At 38.2% G+C, this 23,491-nt stretch overlaps 3 protein-coding genes across 10 annotated transcripts; 1 reads left to right on the top strand and 2 right to left on the bottom strand.

The window, feature by feature from the left end:
- Positions 1–493: 493 nt before the first annotated feature.
- On the bottom strand, positions 494–1,673 carry LOC108610116 (uncharacterized). The gene is made up of 3 exons (XM_018001976.2): positions 1,442–1,673; positions 943–1,386; positions 494–871 (listed from the first exon to the last, which is right to left on the bottom strand). Exons 1-3 carry the CDS (start codon positions 1,601–1,603, stop codon positions 572–574), a joined length of 906 nt encoding a protein of 301 aa, XP_017857465.1. The 5' UTR covers positions 1,604–1,673; the 3' UTR covers positions 494–571.
- A 370-nt stretch (positions 1,674–2,043) lies between these two features.
- Positions 2,044–4,244, top strand: LOC108610111 (uncharacterized). Its single transcript, XM_018001969.2, has 5 exons — positions 2,044–2,945; positions 3,003–3,163; positions 3,237–3,325; positions 3,376–3,678; positions 3,743–4,244. The coding sequence occupies exons 1-5, from the start codon at positions 2,236–2,238 to the stop codon at positions 3,803–3,805; spliced, it is 1,326 nt and encodes a 441-aa protein (XP_017857458.1). The 5' UTR covers positions 2,044–2,235; the 3' UTR covers positions 3,806–4,244.
- A 326-nt stretch (positions 4,245–4,570) lies between these two features.
- Positions 4,571–23,332, bottom strand: LOC108610120 (protein FAM107B). Of its 8 annotated transcripts, none has more exons than XM_018001980.2 (4): positions 9,980–10,307; positions 9,677–9,829; positions 4,983–5,181; positions 4,571–4,904 (listed from the first exon to the last, which is right to left on the bottom strand). In XM_018001980.2, the coding sequence occupies exons 2-4, from the start codon at positions 9,735–9,737 to the stop codon at positions 4,637–4,639; spliced, it is 528 nt and encodes a 175-aa protein (XP_017857469.1). In that variant the 5' UTR covers positions 9,738–9,829; positions 9,980–10,307; the 3' UTR covers positions 4,571–4,636. The 8 variants fall into 8 exon arrangements, with proteins under 8 accessions (XP_017857469.1, XP_089319488.1, XP_089319489.1 ...); XM_089463362.1 differs by having other exon boundaries at positions 9,986–10,307; XM_089463363.1 differs by having other exon boundaries at positions 10,016–10,307.
- Between the last annotated feature and the right edge of the window lie 159 nt (positions 23,333–23,491).

The raw sequence follows: 23,491 nt of genomic DNA, 5'->3' as shown, positions 1-23,491 counted from the left end.
GAGTGAGCGGAGACGTTGCCAACGCAAGCAGGCGCCTACGTCACAGCAGCACATGAGCAGAGAACAGCTAACGCAGTGCGCGAGCATGAGTGTGAGACAGTGGGAGAGAGAGGGAGTGCGCGCACGTTTATTTGTGTTTGCTTGCTGAGAGCGCGCGTGGGAGTACGGCGATGTTTTAATTGAGCGTGAGTGACTGTATATATGCGTGTATGTGTGAGTACATGCTTATGTGCACTTTGTTTGCCTTTGCTGAAACTGTGCTTGAATTACCGTTGCATGTTGTTAACATTAACTGACAACGGGCACAAGTCGTAATTTACATGTCTCTCCAATTGTGCTGTTAGCTTTTGTCCGTCGTTGAGTGAGAATGAGCAAGAGTGGGATAGAGAGAGCGCAACAAAATGCTATCGGAGTAGGACACAAACGCTATCTTTGTAGAATAAAGCACAGGGTGCTGGTTGTACGTTGCTGTAAATACATATAGAGTCAACTCTTTAACAGTTAGTTGCAATGCAATTAATTTATTCACAAACAATTTAAGCCGCATTGCTGCAGTGAAGCTGTTGCCATGTCAATTTCGAATCTGATACACATTCGCGCCGATTGCCGATGTTGGCGCAATTGGTCCGCTTGCTTCCGGTCCAGGTGGTGTACCACCTGGAATACCTGTCGCACTAGCCGCGACGGCCACAACGCGATAAGGATAGGCACGTGATCGATCCACTGGCTGCGATTGGCGCGGTGACACATCCTCCATCCTCTCCGGCTGGGCGACGAGCATCGGCTCGAAGAGATGATGGAAAAGATTATACGACTGCCCGCTAACATTCCTATTTGACGAGGCGGGTCGTTCCGGCGGCAAGGGCTGGGGCTGCACAGGTTTTATAGGATTTATAGGATTCATAAATATATGTAGGTTCATATACTCTAAAGAGTTGTTACCTGCAAGAGCGTAGTGTACATTTGATCAGCATAGTTGAGCAACAGCCGAAGGCCCTGGAAGCCTTCCTCCCGCTCGGGATGCTGGCGCAGCTCTTGGGCAGCCGCATTAGTCATTCGTGTCAGGATCTGGACCACCGTCGAGAGGCTGCTAACCAGACGCATCACATCGTTGTTCACATCCACTGCCTGTGGGAGCATAAACCACTCAGGCGCGTGCCCGCCGATGCTGGTATTGCTGCTGCTGCCGGCACCACCGACACCACTAGCACCACCACTAACAGCACCACCCACACCCCCACCACCACCACTAACATTATTAATATTATTATTATGACTGAGACCAATACCGTTACTCATACTGATGCTGTTAGAGCTGCTGGTGGTGCTGGCCGTTGAGAGGCGCATTTGTCGTGGCTCCACAATAACAATGGCTGTGTGGGGCGCCTAACGGCAATTAGGCTAGCCAACATCTTAAAACTCGAACTCTAACTGAAGTTACCTGCTCATTATCGTCATCATCGACAGCATCCCCGCAATCCGCCACAGACCAGTCGCCAATCGATTCGGGTGCTAACAATTCGGCACCGCTGCCCTGCTTGCCGCACCACATAAATGGAGTTTGTTTTTCAAATACTTTAGATTTTAAACACGGTCTATACATCGTACGTTTGTCAACGAACTAACATGGAATACCCAAACCCAAACAACTTGTACGCAAGGCCCGCTGCGATGGAGAATGTTTTAGTGAAAAAAAAAGACAAAGCATTTGATATCTGGTTTCATTTATATCTATAATATCTTAAATAATCCAATGAACTATTTTCAAGACTCCAGCTCTTATAGTTTATCTCTGAGCAACTTGTTCATATATGTATGTATACACCATATAAATAGATGCACAAATTGATAGCTATATAGAAATATAGATATTGAGGTAGATATCTCCATATCTCCACCAGATAGATGGATAAAGAGGTATATTTCTATATCTCTACCAGATAAATTAAAAGATCGACGGATAGCTAGTTATCTGTATGGATAAATAAAGATATATTGATAAATCATAGATTGATAGTACGTAATTCTAAATTAGATGCCAGCAAGTGATTTATGTATATCTTTCTATAACTCAAGCTCATATATTTATAATTCTAATACACTTAGTCAACTATACTTACAACATCATTATATACACCCAGGAACACAAAATACATTTCAAACTACTCCAGCTTAAGAAAAATAGAAAAAAAATCCGTATTTGTTACGCTTTAAGTACAAGTACAAGGAAGCACAATGTTGAACCGTAGGAAATTAATCCGTGAATATGAGCAGAAGCGGTTGGATATGCTAAAAAAGCTCCAGGATGAATATCCACTGCCAGAGGCTCCACCCGATCAATGCCGAGATTCGTTCCTTAAGAAACTGTTTGCGCCCTATGATGTGCCGCTGCCATCATTGGGAATCCCGTCGGAGGGCGATTTTTTCATTCCTAAAAGGCAGCACAGTCGCTTAGGGTTCGGCTCATTTCCATTCAATGCGGAGGAAAAACTGTTGAGCGACTATCATAAGTACGCTAGGGTGACGGCCTACCCTATCAAAAAGTCGATCAAACCTCTGATAGAGGAGCGACTCAGTGTGCTGGACATCAATAAGTTGTTGAGGCTACGTTACGGCAGTATAGCCAAAGCGATCGGCTGTTTTGCCGTGCTCTGTCTGCTGACGGACGTCAGGTATCGGATGAGTGTGGTGCGGGATATGTGGCGCCACGAAACGAATGTGGATCGGAATCTTCGGATGTTCAGCTGGTCGATTGAGGACTACCTCAGGCGCTTTAACCGACGCAACGAGAACTACTTGGATAATGTTGAGCTGGAGTTGAAGGGTCAAATGGACTGCTTCAAGTTTCGCGTGGATCTAAAGGAAATCATACGACTAGTCGATGCACTCTACGATGATTTCAGGGTCAAGGGGGACATCTGCAATAACTCGCTGTATCTCATAAGGTAAACGCACACTCTAAACAGTTGGTTATATAAAGCTTAATAAGCTGAATACTACAGAGATGCCCAAGTGGATATTATGGAGCTGGTGACAAACACTCGGAAGGAGGAGGAGGATCGGCAAGCACAGCTAGCTGAGGCAATGCAGAAAACACCGCGTACAGCCGATCCAGGCGGCTACAGGCACAAGGAACTGAATAAAAGAATCAACCACATGGATTGTAAGCACCGTCACTCCGCAATGAGCCGATCATTCTTCCATATATAAGTAATACATTTTCAATATTATCTCAGTTATGGTGCCTATTGAGGCGCGATATCGCATCAATTGGGCCCAAACAACAATGGAACAGTCCCTCATGAGTGACGAACTTGATATTAAGGTAGAGCTGCGTATTATTTTCGAACATCTGATAAGTAACTTCAATTGCAGGCCATAGAGGACGAGGTTAACTTTTACAAGGATCGTGCCAAGGAATTCACCTACTTTAGGGAGCTCTGTTATCTGGCCTACGACTTGGAGCTATCGGATTATAAGCGGCGTATTAGCGAAACGGAATCGGCATATGAGACAAGTATGGAGCTAGTCGACAACGAGATCAAAGTAACACGCAACAAGCTATCAAAGGCCGTAGACGATCTAAAATTCTACCGAGAGCAGATACCAATGTTTCATCGAAAAATTGCTGAAGTTCAGGAGATATTTGCCCAACGGGAGGAGGCAAACAAGCCACCGGTAAGCGCTGGAAATCTAATTTATATGCAGCATATGCTAATCTTATATATGTATTATTTTTTAGGTGGTAGAGGAACCCGTTGCTCCTCCGCCAAAAGGTAAGGGAGGCAAAAAGGGAAAGAAATAGTGAACACAAAACAATAAAGAAGATTTTTCTTAACGTTTAGCTACAATAAAATTTATTAATACCAGAAAACTAAATTTGTGTATATAGATATATTATTTATATATATGTATATATATATATATATATATTTATATGTTGTATACATAGCATTTATTTATTTATTCATTTTTATTAGATTTTTTCTGCAACTGCAACAAGTAGTCGCTTGACATAAAATAGTTCATATACATATACACACTATATAAGTTTGTTTCTGTTTTGTTTTAACTCTCGAATCATTCGGTTGGCTTAGATGCTAGACTCTATCTTCGACTGCCCCTGTTTTATCATATATCGCAAACCTATGACTATATCTAAACGTACATTCATTCAGCCAATTTGTTGGGGTTTTTTATTTTGGAAGAAGAATCGTTTTTTTTTTTTTTTTGTTTTGTTATTAAACTAAAACTTTATACACTGTTTGTTTTGTTTCGTTTTTCTTATACACAAAGCAGAAATCATATTTTTAACTTAAGCGTAATCGTAATCATAATAAACTATCGTCATTCAACATAGAACAGAAGAAGCACTTGACATTATAATCTTACGGCTTACAAAATATCAATTAATATCATTATCGATGAAAAAAACTAAATTTAAGTTCTTCGAGATATAAACAAAGTATAAAGACTAATACTAATTAGATTGGTTAACACACACATAAAACGTTGAGTTAATTAAACAGAAATTTGGTTGGCTCACAACTAAAATTAGCTCTTCAAAAGATTACAGAATTTTCTCGTATATTTTAATTTTTTTTGTTTGTTTTTCTTGTTGATTTTTTTTTTTTTTTTAATTGGGCGCATGCGCCGTACGCAGCTTGGCGCGCACATTTAAATACTCAGGATTGACATATTGACGCTCATCATCGTCCTCGGCATCCTGTTTCTGTGCCGCTCCATGCTTCTGGGCCCGCTCCATGATCACACGCCCCAGCTCCCCCTTCAGTCCAGCCAGCTCCGCTTCGGGTGAATGCTGCTCGATGGCCGCTGCATGCCGTTCCTTTTGCTTCTCATAGGCACGCTGAAGTTCACTCTTCTGATTGAGCACACTCTTACCACTGCCAGAGAGAGAGAGAGAGAGTGATAATCAATCAATCAATTAATCAATTCAATTTAATTTTTCATTTAGTACTCACATGCGTGCATTGAACTTGAGCTCGCGATGCAGCTCCTTCCGATCGGTGTTCTCAATGCAGGGATTGATCAGCTTCTTTGGCAAAATGAGGCCTTCAGCATCCGTTTGGACGCCCGTTGGCGTCGCTGGCGGCGAGGTGGACATGGACATCATGGTGTCTATCGAGTGCTCGGCCAAACTATGCCTACGCGTCGCTGTATCTGCATATAGATAAAGAGAATGCCGATCAATATTACGAACGAATGAGACTGCCATCTTCAACTTTCTATAGGCATTAAATAAAACTGGCATCAGAATCGTCGTCAGTTACTAAGTTTAATTGGCACTTGGCCTTCGTTCCATAAATCAAACAATGCCCAGCAGCAGCAGCAGCAGCAGCAGCAGCAGCAGCAGCAGCAACAACAACAACAACAGAATCAAGAAAGATATATGAGCCAGTCACAACAAAAGAGCGGTCGATGTCTTCTCGAGTCGCGTTCGTTTATTAAGGTTAAATATTTCTTTACATTCATGTCATTGTCAATTTGTTGTTACACACTAAAGAAAAAAAGCAGAAGAAGCAGCAGAAAACTGCCTATCTGTTACAAAAAAGCACCAGCGGCAGCAATAACAACAACAACAACAACCGCTTTAAGCCAAAGGCAAAGCCAACCCAGACACAGACGAGTCAATTCTGAAATTCTTTGCAGCGCTTTGTTCGCCCCTTCACCATAATAACCCACATTTGGGCGCACATTTCTGGAGCAGCAAAAAAATAAAAATAAAAAAAAAGTATATATATATGAAAAAAACCAGTAGAAAAGAAAAACTTTGGTTTTTAGCTAGAACCAGAACTAGATTAATAGGTGTTGATAAGAAACTGAAAGAAATGCCGTTGAGTCGACGCAAACGCGCTTTGTGAAAGTCGTTAAAAATTATGTTCTCAAAAAAAATTCGACTTCAAAGCGTGAAATCAATTTGGAAACTATTTTGAATCATAATGCACATTTGGCATATGAGCAAATTTTTATGCCCGCCAAAATTATGCAAATGTGCAAAAAGGAAATGAATAAATGGGGAGGCAAATGAATATATATGTCTATATACATTATAATACCATGCCATGCCAGAGACCATGCCATACCATACCATAAATATATAACAGCTAACAGAGTGTTGCATACCAAATTTAATGACTTCGGGCCATTAAATGTGTCTTCGAGTTCACCGAGGCATTTGGCATCGGAACAACGTAATTATACGGCGGAGACTGCATAACATCATTTGGTCTTTAATGGTGAAGTTGACCCAATGTTGAAAAATGCAAATAAATATATATAATAGATATATGTATTTATATATTACTTAATTATGAGAAGTTTTTTTTTTCCTTGTGAAAGCATTAGTTGTCTTAGCTTGCGACCCACATTTCATAGAAAGTTATTAAAGACTATTAAGAATTCTCATAGCAAATATTATTTAATAGATATGAAATAATGGGTATAAATTATGAAAGTCTATAAAGATCAAGTCTAAAGATTATGTACCAAAAAATAAACAATGAATATTCTAGTTCCTACTCTTACGATTGACTTATCATATAACAAGTTCCCATGCCATATTTTGAAAGAAAACAATATACATATGAAATATAAACTAAGAACTATTGAAAAAGTCATTCAGAATTATCTATTGTCTATAAAGCCTATACTCTCTAAGTCATTTTTATTCATTTGGAATTAGGACTTTATACATACATATATCAACTCCCCTTAAGCCGAATCATAGATTACAAAATCAATTTTGAGCTTCCACCTTCTATAGTTACCCAGTTCTACAAGACTCATAGACCTATCCCAAAGTCCACTCCATTTAGCTTAACGTCAGTGGAACACAAAAGACCTTTTGCATTGATTGCTGGGCTGCAAACGAACTTGTTTAGGGTCTCTGATCGTTAACCCATATGCATATTACTGCAAGCGTAAAGTTTTCAATTATGCTACGTGTCGCTCTCTTGATATGATATATGACCCGGGCCTAACTGTACTTAAGTGTCATGCCTAGTTTAACTTGAAACGCGCTTAGTTCTATTAACTTTCTTGCATTGCGGGTCATATGAAGTAAAGCTCGAATTTTCCATTGCCCCAAACTTGTTTCACGACGTGCAAACTAGATGAATATGTGAGAGCGGCTTTGTGATACCCTTTATTAAAAATTGTTGTTAATTTAGTTTGTTAAATTAGTAATTTGTTGATTTTCAACGTAATTTAAGAAGAATTTTGACTCGCAATTCTAAAAAAACGATACGGGTGACAGAGAAATTTAACAAACTATTATACAGACTAGATGATCGTAGAGATGGATAAATAAAAGTAAAACAGAGAAGCGGATAAAGCAATAAATTTTATAGCTTTTTTTTCTGATGGCATATATTAAGTTAATAGATTAAATTAAATGAAGGAATGGATGCACGGATAAACAGTCAAATACAAGAATATATAGATGGATAGGTTTATTCATGTATGCATAGGCCGATAAAATGGAAAGCCTATACATAACAGAAATTCTAGCGATACAGATGAACAACCAAACAAAGGGGAGCCTAAATGCTAATGATGCTGATGAAAAGTATGCATAAATTAGATGTTCACACAATATACCCCGCTCATCAATCTTCAGCGCGTGCAGGGTATTAAAACTTTCATTCCAGACAGCTAAAAGTAATGTCTCTTGCTTGACAAAATTACAAGTTTTCATATGATAAATTAAAAATACAAAGACACATACATTCACTTACTCATACACACTCACACACACACACACACAGAGAGACAGCCGCATAACAAGAAGCCAATTGTTGGCTGCATTTGTCTGGTTGATTGTGGGTCGAATCGGACATGGAGGAACTCGATGAAAACAAATTGCATATAATTAGTTTCTCCATGGGCTCGGCGGGCCCTTATAAAGGCTGTTGACTGTTATTTCATTTGACTTAATTTCCCACCAACACACGCACAGCTCATTAATCTCACAGTTCTGTGTGGATTGGAATAGGGAATGGGATTGGGGTTGGGGTTGGGGTTGTTGCTGTTGCTTTTGCCTTGCTCAGCCAATTGCGCAAGTGAAAACTTGTTAAACTGCAGCGCGTAATCGTAATCGCAATCGTAATCGTAATCGTTCGAGTCGTCCATGTCTGCATGCCCAACTATGGCACAGTGGAAATCATTTATGGCGTCTGCCGCTGCATTGCAGCTGCCGCAAAGTGGGCCCTCGACATGTCGAACACACTCGTCTATTGTTCAATGCAAATGAAAATGCAAATCAATCAATCCATCAAGATTTGCATACAATTTCCGATTGGCCAACAGCGTCACATGTTAACATCATTTTCATAACTCTGCAGTTGCCAGCGCAAAAGGTTAAAGGTTGCTGCGACCCATTCAGGGCCATTGAAACGAGCTGAAAAAATGTAAGCTCATTGTTAAATAAACGCTAATTTGTTGTAATTGTGCGCTGCGACTCATCACAAATGATTTTTTGATTGATGGTTCACAGAAATTGATGTCAACTCAAACTCTGCGCCGCACAATTGACTCCACTCTAGCTGCAGCGCGGCCCTTCGTAGATGACTTCACTGTAGCTTGTCGGGCTAATAAACTGACTGAGAAAATTCAAAACTTATACATTTTGTAACATTTTCACTTTATAATAAAAAATAAAAAATATAAAATTAAAAGAAATCTATTTATTCCCGCGTCTATCCTTCTATGCGAATCAGTCGCAGACTTCATAATTTCCCTAGCTTAGGCAATCTCTAAGACCATCTCTGATCTCTTGTACGTGCTCTTTCGATATATTTTAATAATAAATCTATTCATTAATCTTAAGCTTCACTAAGATGAAGTGAGAAAGATAAGTACTTAGATTAACAAGTTAAACTAGACGCACTGACAATTCCAACCAACAAATACTCTGTACTTAGCCCGTTCTGGCTGCTGTTTAAAATATTTTGTTGCACTCATAAACAAAGTATATTAATATATATATCATATAAGATAGATCACATTAACATATTCACAATTTTCGAGGGCAAAAAGGTGTTTCCAGAAATTTGAACTTCAATGCGTTTTCAAATCAAATTTACATAATTAAACATGTAAATTGAATTTGAATAGAAATTAATTAAGATTAATGACAGTGGCTGGCACCTTATTCAATTGTTTGAAGTGGACAAAAATTAAGATTTTACAATGTAAAAAGATGTGTAGTATACGAAAATGATTTGAGTTGAACGAAAATTATGAAGGAAGCACCAAAAAGGTTTCTAAAGAAAATATATAAAAAATGAATATTGTTTTCAATTGAAATTCTCAGATCATATCAATCGAAGCGCTTTTGCAGCTGCCTGTTGCTTCGGCCGCACTCTTCATACAATCTCATGATTCAGTCAACATTTTGCTCAAACGCCGACTGAATACTTAAATTTTAAAATTGCGGTTGATATCTGCTTAGTTGATCTTATAAAATGTGTGAAGTTTTCCCTCGCACAAAATACAAAGCTTATGGCCAAATATCTTACGAATTCATCGGCCACGCGCTTCAAAAAGGCATTTGCAAGAAGCATCCGAAACAAACAGATTTCACCAGCTATATGTTATTATATATATCGTATATAGTTTTTGTTGCTGCTGCTGTCTATCAGAAGACTTGACTCACTTTCAAAGATGGACATGCGACTCATGATGCTCGTCGAGATGTGCGGCGTCGGACGTTGCATATTGTTGATTTTTTGTTGTTTTATACACAAGTGCTTATATGAATGTTAATACACAAAGTACACAAAATGGAAAAGATAACACTTAAATTTGGCTATAAGTATATAGAAATATATTTGAGAACAACAAAATTATAACTACACACAATAAAATTTGTACAAATTTCAAGAGTTATGTAAAAAATAAACTCACACAACAAAAAACAAAAAAATAAAGTAAAAATAAAAAAAATAAAAACACCTACACCCACAGGCAATAAATACAAATGTAACTAAGTTACTTTAGTTGTTCTTTGCAACAACTCGTGTCGAACTGAAGATTTTGTTGTTGTTCTAATTGTTGGCGTTGAGATTAAAACACAGTTGGCACTTGCATTTTCACTTGCCCCATGGGTTGATTGGCTTTCGCTTTCGCGTTGGCTTTTGCTGTTAGTTTTGCTGTTCGCTTTCAGCTGCTGTTCTTATCAATGCGACTTATGGCTTCAAACTGGCCCGGCCAGCTAGCCGGACTCGGACGCGGACTTGACGTGGCAAGCGACTGCAATCGATTACCAACAGCAGAGGCAGCTACGGCTGCTTCAACTAACGTAATGCGGCTGCGTTTTTGCTATTTTAGGCTTCCTCATTTTGTTGCAACATCAGAGAAAACGAGAGCAAGATAGCGCAGCTCACAGAGAGACAGACACAGCGGAAGACAGAGTGAGATGGAGAGAAACACCTTAAATGGGTGGCAGAGCTTATGCAATGGTGCGCCAATGGGGCGACAAGTGACCCAAATTTGCGTTGCACGAATAACTGCCACACACACATATACACACACACATACCAGGGGCAACATGCAAAAACGCATCCATTGTTTCATCCTGGCTGCATGCTACGAAAGTGAAAGCTTTTCTGCTATCGCCACCCACCGCCCCCCACCCAAAAGCGGAAACACACAATGCCAACAGCAACCCTTTGCAACAAAAAGCCGAACATCAAATTAAGAGAAATGCAGCAACACATGAACTGCCTGCAGCGCACACTGAACGAATTTCCTAGCAATTTGCAATTAATATTTTTTATATTATTGATTATTATATCAATGTGAATATGTATACAAATTTCTATATTTTTTGTCTTAAATAGCAGTTCTTTTAATTTTTAATATTTTTATTAAAAAATTAAAAATAAATTAAAGTAAATTTATTCTTAAAATCAGACTCAGCTATAAAACATATGTAACCATGAGCTGCATCTTAAGCATTCAGAACTTTAAATATATTAAAAATAAACTCCAAATAATTTTAAAAATGTATAAAATAATTAATAAAATATAAAAAATGTATTAGTTTGGTTTCATCATTAAAGATTTATTCAAAGATTGATCAAATATATAGAGCTAAATGAAATATTTATAAACAAGTAAGCGTGCTCTCCTTAGATATTGGCTACTCAGTTTAACGCCCCATGGGTGCTGCCACGCCTCCTTCTGCCTGTCACATACATGTTCACAAAACCATTGTTCCCGAAATTGTCACTTTCATAGCCATAACATACATATGTAGGTATGTATATGTATACAACCCACAACTCAGCTTCATTTGCCTTGCTCGGGCCATTTCTCAGCCTCTCCTCTATTTCTGTTTCTTTTTTTTTTTTGAGTGCACACGAGGAGTCTGCAAAAACGGTCCGTGTGGCGCGCCACGCGCATGCATTGTGTTCGCCTTGACCTGTGAAAATGCTGTTGTTGTGGCAGCCTCTGCTGTATTCGTGGATACGTGGACAAGGCCAAAGCTCGACGGAAGCTGCGTGTGCGATTGGCTCTCTGGATGCCAGCTGAGTGTGTGTGTGTAGGTGTATAGGTGTGCGTGTGTGTATCTCTTTCAGGGGCAAACGTAGGAGCAGCCAGCAACAACCTTAAACACCCCCGCACAAATTGGCAGACTCTCTGTCTGCTCGTCTGTTCGCCTGGTGCTAATTGGCTCCATGGAGAAAATGGCCGCTACACGAACAACGGAAAACACACGCACACGAATGCAAAAAAGAAAAAATCAAATAAATTAGCAACAACAGCAACCGGGGCAAGAAGATGCAGCGTCTAAGACATTCAACTTCTTGTCTTGACTCCAGAGCAACGTACGCTTCGCCTCCGCCTCCGTCTCCGCCTTTGAGCCAAAAACTGCCAACATTTCTCCAGGCGGAAAATCGGAGTTTGAGTTGCTGCAGCAAAGCAACAGCAACAGCAGCAGCCGGAGCTGGAGCTGTTTTCGGGTTTTGCAACTGGCGTTGATTTTGGGGGGCAGAGCGAAGCGCGCCATTCAAAAACTCTAACTCAAATACTCCGCCTCAAAACAGCAGGCGTTCAGCAATCGGGCGCAAGTGGACGACGCGCAGGAGCAACAGGAGCCGCAAATCGAAAACAGGAGCAGTGACGTCGCCAGCACACGAGCCCGAGCAGGAGCCGCAAGCGAAAAGCTTTTTTGGAAGCTTTTGCCTAAACTTTCGCAGCAATCCGACTCTCCTTACTCGAGCGTAGGGGTCGCTTGCGCCTTTTAACGTCACGAATCGAACACTGTTGCCATGGCCGCATGCTCCATGCCAGCCCCACCGTTTGGGACTTGGCGAAAAACATCAATAAATAGATTTCCCTGATTTTTCAACAGGATAGCAGCAAACGGCAACAACGACCGTACAATATGTGCCATGCCAACTCACAGGCGCGTTTTGTTTTGTTGCTGTTGCTGTGAGTCCCCCAAATGCGCCAGCCAGAGGTGACAGCCCCAGCTCTCTATTAGCCACCTATCAGCTGCGAGCGACTGGGGGCGGCGTCGCCCGCAGCATAGTTATGAATACCTTAAAGTTGAACGGGGTGCGTTACACTTGAATATACTTTATATACATATACATATATATTTATGTATAAACCTTTATATATACATTGCGTTGGAGTGCCTGCAAATATTTGCGCCTGTTGAAAGACATTTCGTGTTCAATTAACATTTTTCCATAAATATATATTTTATATACGTACATTTACATATATATATATATACAATTTTTTTTCTTGGTTCAAGGCGAGTTTTGTTTAATCAAAATTTGCATAAAAATTTCTGTTGATTTTTATAAGCCCTGTTTTTGTTTGCAAATTCTTAACATATTTTTAGCACAGTGATTATTGGCTAATGCAAATTCGAAACGCCTGGAAGTGGAAAATATAAGATAAATATATATGAGTAACAGCTCAAATTGTATTGTATATATTGAATTATTTTAACGATTCTGCGCTTTCTACTATCTTTGTCAAACATAGATTGAAAGGTATGCAAACAGTGCTTTATTTATACAGTGAAAAGTTGCTGAAGATTCGTACCCTAGGTCTTTAATCGTAGATCATTTTGTATTTTTTCTACAATAATTGCATTAAAAAATTACATAAATTTGCAAAATATTTTAATTAAAATCTTTGCAGTATATAAAAAAAGTATTTAAGATATGTAAGGTATTTTATGGCTTTCAAAAAGAATTTGAAAGCTTTCAATTGAACTGGAAATAATAAGTAAACAATTTCATAAAAATTTTTAATACTGGTAAAACAATTTGATAAACAAACGTTAATATATGAATTTGAATAAATATTAACAAAATATTGAATATATTTATTTAAATTCATATATTAACGTTTGTTTATCAAATTGTTTTACCAGCATTTTAAAATATTTTTTATTTATTTATTTTTAATGACTCAATTTAGAGATATATAAACATAATTGAAACATGTTTGTAAGAAAAATTTGTTATTATACATTTAAAATAAAACTTTTAATCATTGCACGTCTATGGAATATTGTGAAAAAATTAAAGATAAGTAACTCGCACAGGCTGTAAAACGCAATCTCTAGACCATAATTTCCATACTTATTTTCACACTTTCGTCGCACGATTTGCCAGTTATTATAGTTCGTATGGTTTTTTATATATCATTGTTGAAGTACGGCCAGACTCATCCTCGGGCAGGCTGTCATTGTAGGCGCGTGTTAGTCATTGCCATTTAGTGGTATTTACTATTTGTATTTGTGTTTGTATTTTGTTATTGGAATTGTTATTGTTATTGGCTTGTTTGTCTGCTTGACATTAAACGAGCCGAGCCGACACACGACACACGCCACACGGCACACGCGACTTTTCAAAGACCTCGACCCCAAGAGACCCGCCCACAAAACAACACCAGAAATACACCCAAACACACACACAGGCATCGATATACACACATGCGAGTTCATAGATGTTACGCTTGCCAAGGATATCTTAGATGCATTGCCTAATATGTAACAGTTCTAAAGGAAGTCTTTAAAGACAATCAAATTTTAATATGTCAAATAATCGTATTATATTAATACATTAATCTTTTGTATTTATTTACAATTTTGAAGATATATGTTCGATCACCTTTTATTCTACCTATTATAAATATCATTTATTTAAATTTTTTTTTTTTATTTATATATTTTTATATAGGTCTATAGAAGATAATGATAATTATATTCCGGGCGTGAAATAATAATAAGGGACTATTTGATAGAATTTAATGTAAACTCCTTAAACTACTATAAGTGTATGCATTATAAATGTTTATATAACATTCTAATTATAAAATACATTTCCGTTTCTCTGCTTGGTTAGCTTTCGTTTTTAGCAAAATTTAAATACAAAATAAACAGACAAATAGCTATAAAATAAAATACTATGAAATCATTTGAACATCTGGCGCAAGTTTTCTCTATAGCTTATCTACATATAAGTCAATTATATGGAACGTGATTCATATTATACAATTTCTATAAGTCATTCATCTCTATATTGTGCACGAAAATAGGAAAGAAAATCTGTTGTTTTGTCACAGGTAAAAAAAGGCTATAAATAAATATTGTTTTAAAATAATCAAATCGAGTTTGTTAACAACTGTTAAGCAAATCCATTGTTACAGAATTCAAAAAGAATTTCTGTTTACCTGGCTGGCTGTCTTTTATTGCCGCATTTAAAAATGAAACATATATTTATTTTTACGATCAACTTATATAGCTTGCCTCTTTTGTTTACTGAAACTTGTAAAGGCATTCAATTAGCGACGTTTGTCTAGGAGAAAGATCTTGGCGATTTAGTTTAGTTTTTATTTTAGCTTTTCCTTTCGATTCGAAGTTTTAGTGGCGTGTCAGAATTTATTGGCCAGCTCATTTTGTGGCCCATTAGACGAGGAGTTGGGGAACAAATAGGAGTGGGGGGGGGGCATACATTTATACGCTCAGCTGACTCACGGTAATGGTAAATTGGCTGTGTGTGTGTGTGTGTGTGTGTGTGTGTCGCCGTTGGCTGTTGTCTTATGGGAGTGCAACTGTCGCCCAGTGGGAGATGTGCAGCAAATGCAGAAGAAGCGGCAACAGCAACAGCCGCCACAGGAAGTCGCATTCCAAATAGGCATTCACGATTCACAATTCACAATGTAAGTCAGCCGTAAAGTAGCTTACTTGGCTTTCACTGCTTGCCACAAGCACTCATACAGTCACACACTCACACCACTCATCCACTCACTCATTCATTCATTCAACTTGAAATTTGCCGCACCGACATCGTTTGTCGTCTTGTTGCTGCGTTTCGCAGCAATTTTCAGTTTAATTTGTGACCAGTTTTTAGTTTTTAGTTTTTAGTGTTTTTTTTTTTTTTTTTTTGCCACTTTTGACAAGTGCCACCAAAAAGAAAATAGTCAGTCGTAAATAAAACCGGACACAATTTGTACATTGCGCAATAACCAGCGACTTTAACTGTTCAAAAACAAAAACATAAACGAAATATTAAAAAAAAAAAAAAAAAGTAATATTTCGGAACCGACTAATATTACGTGCCCACTGACCTTTTCCGCGAATCGTTCGTCTGGTCTGGTTTTTTGTTCAGTTTCAGTTTTTGGGCTTGGGGTTCCGTTCCGCTGTTCACGTCGATGGCCGTTCCACGAACGGATCTAAAAATTCTATGACTTGTTTATACAAAGCAAAGCATTAGTCTCCCGGTTCTCGGCTCTCGGTTGTCGGCTCTCGATTCTCGGGCTCCCATGTGGCGTTCTTGGCATACCCCATAAACAACCTAAACAACACACAAAGCACAACTAAAAGGCAACGCGCATAAACATTTACGATAAACAAATTGCGGCTGACAGCACGTATTCAAAAAAACACACACCAACATCTATGAAATTTATTAAAAATAGTGGATTAGACTAGCAGATACCCTGTAGAAATATACACTTGAGAAGTTCTGAAGGAATATCAATTTAATTATATTTGACAGTGGGTAAAGCATAAATATCGTCATATATATTATCACAAGTAAACCTAAGACATGTGTAGAACAATATCGTCTATATAGATAAGACCTGTTACAGTTTTGTTATCTATGAACATGTCTAGGAATTTAACAGACAATATGGACATTTTATTATACGAAGATTTGACATTATCTGCGATTAAGAACGTTAACTTATCTAAGTTCTCAGACAATAAGGAAACAAAATTTTAAAAAACTAACAAATTTAAAAGGTAAAATATATGGATTATGCAGAATTCTTTCATTTCAATTCACACATATGTAAATAAATTTACTTTCACTAGAGTAGATGGTTATATTAATGAATGAAAAAATTAGTAGAATATTGAATAGTTTATATACAAATACATAATAATATACTGTTGTATATCATTATACTTACAGATATTCATATTACATCGCTTTCAAATGTTTGACAACCTAACTTAACAAAAAATTCGCTAAGAATCTATACAACAATCGAAATGCCCCGTTTCAAGCTGTTCCCCATTTAAAAATCATTTTGGAAGCATTTTAGTAACTTATTCGTTGGCATTTTTTTTTTTTTTCGAACTACTCAGAGTAGAGTTAATTTAAAGAAAATTTCGTAATTCCCCCCAGACTCAGGCCAATCAACCAAATAGCCAATTCGAGCACAATTTTTATCGAATGGGGGAGAGCAACGAACAAAGTGCGATTAAACAGACTCGACAACAGCCTATTTTTTTTTTTTTTTTTGCCTGCTTATCAACACCTGAATACTAGAATTTTAAGTGAATTAGGGATACAAGAATGTACATATATAAAATAAAATATATTTCAATATTATTCTTTAAAATAGTCTCAAGGTTTCATAATCTTCTAGATGTCTTTTATCTTAAAGCAACTATTTATGGCTCATTAAAAATAATGAAAAGTGTAAACGTAATGCAAGATAAGAAGCTTTTATAGAGCTTTTATTGCTGATAGAATAGAATAGAATAGAATAAAGAAAAGAGCGAGAAAGATACAGCATTAAGTAATCGCCAGATGGCAAAAGTCAAGAGCAGATATATACTATATACGCACATATACCTAGATTATATGTATATCTGAAATTTGATTCGGTTTGCTGATGAAATTCTTTCAATTGAATTGCTTGAATACAATTTTGTTTTTGCTTAATCAAAGTGCATTCAAATGCAATTAACTGACGAATGATAAACTTTATGAGCTATAGCTTTATGAACTATTAAAATCAGTTTTATGTTCACATTCACCCCATAACTGCAGCAGCTACTGTTTAGATTTCTGCTCAAGTACAAATTGCGATTTTCTTTTGCTTTAATGACTGAACAATCGGACAGACTATATGGATATAGGGAATATTTCAACTTGATTTCCTTATAGCATTTGCCACTGCCATTACATAAGGCCATTAGGCATATTTGAGAGAGTAATCCCAGACAAGTTAGCTGCTGCCGTTAAGATATTTCACACAGCGGCCTCTTTGAAAGAAATATCTGAAATCATAATGCGTGTAAGTGAGCATTACAACAACAAGTGGCCTTCATAAGGCGGCTAAAAGTCGAGCCACAGCAACAGCAACAGCGGAGGCAACACCAACAAACATCAAATTGGCCAATCAAAAGCTCAAAAATAAAATAACGCTTGGCTTTTAACAAGAAATATGCAGCAGGTGTATGTGTGAGTGTGTGTGTGTATGTGCTTGTGTGTTAGAGAGAGATGCAACATTGCAGACACTCTGTGTGGCATTTTATATAAGCCAAACGAGAGGCGCAACGAAATTGCCGCACTTAACCAATAACAAAATTCACAGATTGCAACAATTGAGCCAACAAATGTTGTTACCACAAACATTTTACAGCCAACCAAAAAAAAAGTGTAAGAAAATATGTATAAAAAAATAAAAAACTCATAAACAAAAGACGCACTTGGCCTTTCACTTTGACCAAGCTCATTAAAAGGTTTGCAAAAAAAATTAAGGTTTTAAATATAATAAAAATATGGTAACATATAAAAATATGTAAGAGTTGCGTGAAAAGCATCCCATTAGCAGATTATCTGAAAATCCGGATAAATGAAATGTATAAAATTGTCAATTAAAGTTTTTTGATATTTGTATAGTCAAAATATTAGATATATAATCGATTTTTTGAAAATAATTTCTTTTTCGTAGGTCAATTTTATAATCAGAATGCTCAAGTAGCATCATTTTTTGCTATTAACATAGAATCCTTTTACATTCAAAACAAATTATATTCATCACTACGATTTTCAAATTTTGCATTTATTTTAAGTATAATAAACAAAGGCAAATTCCTCACAATGATTATAATAATTTTTATTTTTTTTTTAGTAAAATGTATTTTAAGATTAAACAAAATATGTGGAGTAAAGTATATGAACTAACGTTAATCATTCTAAAGATTTTAAAGTGACGCAAATAACGGAAACCAAGCTCGAGTGAACGGTTAGTTCAAAAATAAATAAAAACGAAGAACAACAAAAACAATTTATAATTACTCCAACAAACGGTATTTCGAAATGCTCTCATTAGTTCTTGATTTTGTCAAGGGAACATTAGAATTTGCTAAGCTCATTAATAAATGTCTCTTATGAGTACGTTCATTTCTATTGTACATGCAATACAATACATACATGCATATGTGTGTGTATGTATAGGCAACTCATTAGGTGGAGCCTCATTAACATAATAAGCAGAGAACATTAACAGTAAAGCAGCAGCAACAGCAGCGGCAACAGCAGAAGGCGGCGCCACATGTAGCCAGGCCCTGCTATGTGTATCGCATGCAACAAGTCGCTTTACATTGAAATATCCAAAAGTTCACAGGAAATCATCAAAATGTGCAAGCGCAAGTTGAATATATCCAATAAGATACAAACACATACACGCAAGCACACACACACACACACACACACACACACTCTCACACTCACACTCAGAAACAAACAAATGTACGCATGCTGCCAGCTACTGCTGTTGTTGTTGTTGTTGTTGTTGTTGTCTCTGTTTGTTTTGCTCTCTTGGCTCTTGGGTGCCAAAGGGGCAAACAAACAGTGAGAGCGAGAGAGCGCGCGCTAAGAGTACGTCGCTCATACATTTGCAGCCACAGCTGTATTGCTTATTTGTTCACTTTGCCCCTTCTTCAATTGGGTTTTGTTTTCGTTTTTCTTCTTTTCTTATTGTTGTTGCTGCGTGCGGGGTTGCAAAGGCAAGAAAAATCGAAAGCGCCAACGCCGGTGGTGGCTTCGGTCGTGGTCATTGCACAGTGGTTGCCACCCAACACAACAATTGTCGATCGAGCGCACAGATAAAAAGCAAAAGCAACAACAACAAAAGCAAAAGCCAAGGCGAATCGAACTACAACAAATTGTCGGAGTGAAGAGATAAATGCATGTTACAGCTGTTAACACGTCTTGTGCCAGTGTGGCTGGCTGATGATGACGATGACGATGCGGATGATGATGATGATGATGATAGTGATGATGACGACAAGCAGTTGAAAAGTCAAAGTCAAATGCAAGACATAAAACAAAACAGCGGACATAAACCATGTACACCCTGTGTGTACATGAAAACAATAACAACATAAAGCAAAACAAGTTTTCACTTTTCTTTCTTTTGTGATTTTTTTTTTTTTTCTTTTTTTTAGTTTTGTCTAAGACTTACTTGGCCGTGCGTTAGTTAGGATCAGGGTATGGGGTAAGGGGTCTTGCCGTGTGGCATTCATTACCAAACGGCGATTCAATTGCAATTGTTGTTGTTGCAGCGAATTGTGGCCATAATGAATTGCATAAGCCGGAATCGCAATCGCTCGACTACATTTGGTCAGCTGCAGAGGTGAGATTCAAACTGAGAGTGAGAGTGGCAGAGTGAGAGAGAGGGTGAGAAAAGCACAAGATTTGCGCACTAACAAAACTGGCTAATCAAGACGCAATTGAAATAACGCACATAACACAAAACATGACCATATAAAGCAACGGCGCATTCACAAATTCCCAAAAATGGCTAATCGACAACAACAACAAAAATTCACATAGTAAATCAACTACAGCAAAATGATATGTAATCAAGCGCGCACACACACAAAATCACACACACACGCACATACAACATACCACGAATACGGTAATCGCAGCGTGTACTTCATTCATGCATTAAGCTCGCTCTCATTCTCATTCTTGCCCATTGTTTTGAGTGACCTTGCCTTGCCGCTCTTTTCGCAAATTCTCATTCCAATTCCCATTCCCATTCCGATAACCATTGCCAGTCAGCGGGGCACTCAGCGTAATTGGGAGTGGGAACGGCGACGAATTAGCTCATTTACTTATTATTGTAACACACGAGCGAAAAGATAAAACAAAACAAAAGCAACAAAAATAGCGGGAGCAAGCGCGATTTTTTAGCTTGAGCCTAACTGCGTCATTGAAGGCAATGCTCGAACAAAACAACTGTAAACCGAATGAACACAATGCAAATATGCACAAAAAAAAAAAAAAAGAAAAAAAAAAAAAAAAAAAAAAAAAAAACAAGGGGATTATGCGACAAAAGCTTCCGAAATAAATGTGACGGAAGCAGCCAAGGAGAGAGTGCACAAATACAAGCACAGCATTTCTATGCAATTGCCAATCAAATTGATGATCAGAGCGTGCCAGAGCCATCAATCAACCCGCAGATCAAAAGAGTATCTCCACACAATCTTTTGGGTTGCGGTTGTACGCACACTTTATCAATCATAGCTTATTGTACACAACACACTCAATAAATTCCACCTAGATAAAAACCCCAATTAGAAATTCATTCATTGACGAAAAAGACCAGTCACATGTGTGTGTATAGAGTGCGTTTCAGTATGTCTGCGAGTGTTTTCATAAGGGCTCTCTCTTATGCACACATACATGCAGAACGAACTGAGCGCACAGAGCTAGCATGCTAATCACATACACGAGTAGGAGCAACAAAACATAAACAGCAGTAAAAGGCACACAAACAAAAATAACAGAAATTAACAACTCGCCTGGCAACTGGAACTGAGGAGCTCTGCCCGCTTCCCACTGGCGACTTGCTGCCCGTTGCTTGGCGCCTGTTCAAATAAGTTTCAAATTTTGACAAATAAAACCATGGTTTTGTAATTTACGAGCAGCGGCGACGTCAACGGCTGACGACGACCTCAGTTGCTCAGTGGAGTGGAGTTTCCCACGCCCATTATTCACACTCAGAACTCAACGGCACTCCAACTCGCTCTCCCGCTCTTCGTGCTTGACTCCTCTCCGTGGCGAGAGCGCAATAAAAAGGGATTATGTGCAAGTATGTTGGCATATAGGCATGTTTCGCTGTGTGCGTGTGTGCATGTTTGTGCGTGTGTGTATGTGTGTGTGTGTGTGTGTGTGTGTGTGTATGTGTGTGTGTATGTATGTGTGTGTCTGCGCCTTGAGCAGGAGTTTGAGTGAACCGAAAGAAGCTGCAACATCATCTCCCCGTCTAGACGTTTGATTACCGGCACACAAACACACAAACACATGCACTTAGACACAGGACGCAGCGCATTATGAAGAAGAGCGAAATGAGGAGAAAGCACAAGCAGCCAGAGGCCAAGGCACAGTGAACCCGAATGACGTTAGATTGTCCCCAAATGATAATTGCGTGGCCATTTGTGTTTTATTTTTATTGGTTAGGCGGATTTTTTCGTTTTGAGTGCTCTACGCTTTATCAATTACATATTAATGCGGCATGAGTTATTTTTGGGGTCTTTGGCTTTGCTGTAACAGCAAGATAAGGTTTATATCGGAATTGCTTGGATTTATTATTATGAATTATTATGCTGAGAGCCTTCAGAAATACAGCATAAACTTTATTTTATTTTCAAATTCTAATCACGCCTTTGACTTCAGGGTACGTCTCAAAAACAAATTGCTGAAATAATTCCAATATCCAAATTCAACTCAAATGCAGGCAACTGAGTATTTGCTCATGTAAAACAGTTCCCTTTCAATGCCGCATGTAACGTCCATCAATATTTTCACTCAATTCCAAACGCAATTAAGCTAAGCAGATTTTGTAAATTCCCAACGCTATCTCTGTCCCTCTCGCACGTCGTAAATAAGCAGCTTCCGTTACAAAGCCGATTCGCTGCAATGGCTTAGGGAACAAAGGCCTTGACAATAATATGTTATCTGATAATATTGTTTCTACCTGATGTAACGCTAAGGCGTCAGACGGTGATTTCGTTGCAGTGCATTAATCAACAACGGATTTCCAATATTTCTTTGAGGCATTTCTTAACGAATTTCCTAATGCTTCAACACAAAAGCAACCACTGTGCCTGCTTGAGTAACGGTTAGGGTAACGGGTGCAGGGCCAATGACAAGGCTTGTCAAGGACTGTGCACACTCGATGCCATGCCAAAGGTCAAACAATCAGCACAGCGGAGCCTTGACTTTTGCACTTACGTCAAATGTTTGCGCCGTTCAAATCAAACACTGCACCGAAAAAAACGAGACGTGCTAAAAAAAAGACTCAAATAATAAACTCACCACACAGCCAAATGCTTCAAGTGTCGTCGCCTTCTGGGCGCCCTTTTTGTGCAGTGGTGAAATCAAGATGAAACTGGAATTTTTCGCAGACTGCGTCTTTGCGCGCTTCTGTTTTGATTTTGTTGCGGCTGCTGCTGCTGTTGTTGTTATTGCTATATTGACTGCTCTCTCAGCTGCTTGCGCTTGTATAGGTATTTTTTATATGCTGACCGTGTGTGTGTTTTATAAATCCTTTTGTTTCGCTGCTGCTTTTTGGCGCGCAATTTTCGTTTTATCTCGCTGCTGCGTGGCTTTATCTGTTGTTGCCGTTGTTGTTGTCACAGTTGTTATTTGCATATCACGTTTTGCTGCTTGCCTAATACGAAACAACAGCTACAAACACAATAACAACAAACAAACATAAACACGCATGCACACGCACACACACACAAACGTTTGCCGAAAGGAAGCTGCGTCCGTTTTCTTGTTTTTTTTTTTTTTTTTTAACTTTCCTTTTGGTATTGTATTTCTTTTGCACTCGCAATTAACCAAGTAAATATAATCACATATAGTTATTACTGTTTCTTTTTTTTGAAGCTCTTTAAATTTGAAGCGAATGTTTGGGCTCCGACTCCGAGCGACGGCGACGCGTTGGCGACAATAAAGCGACACGAAAAAATGACGTCCGTCTCGTTTGCACGTTTTCAACGAACTGAGAGTCAAAAGCAAAACAAAAACTCTCAGAGTCCAAAAGCAAAACAAGAAACTATGCATTCAAGAGAGTAGAAGTCGACTTCATAATACACTGCAAACAGGGATAGCCGATTTATATAAATTGTATAACAATTTTATTGCTTTAAAGATATTTGATTGACATAACCTGATCA

The sequence above is a fragment of the Drosophila arizonae genome, chromosome 3 (assembly GCF_054131065.1).
Source record: "Drosophila arizonae isolate 15081-1271.41 chromosome 3, UAZ_ARI_1.0, whole genome shotgun sequence".
Lineage (NCBI taxonomy): Eukaryota > Metazoa > Arthropoda > Insecta > Diptera > Drosophilidae > Drosophila > Drosophila arizonae.
Note: the sequence above shows the minus strand (reverse complement) of the source record. Positions and strands in the feature narration are given on the sequence as shown.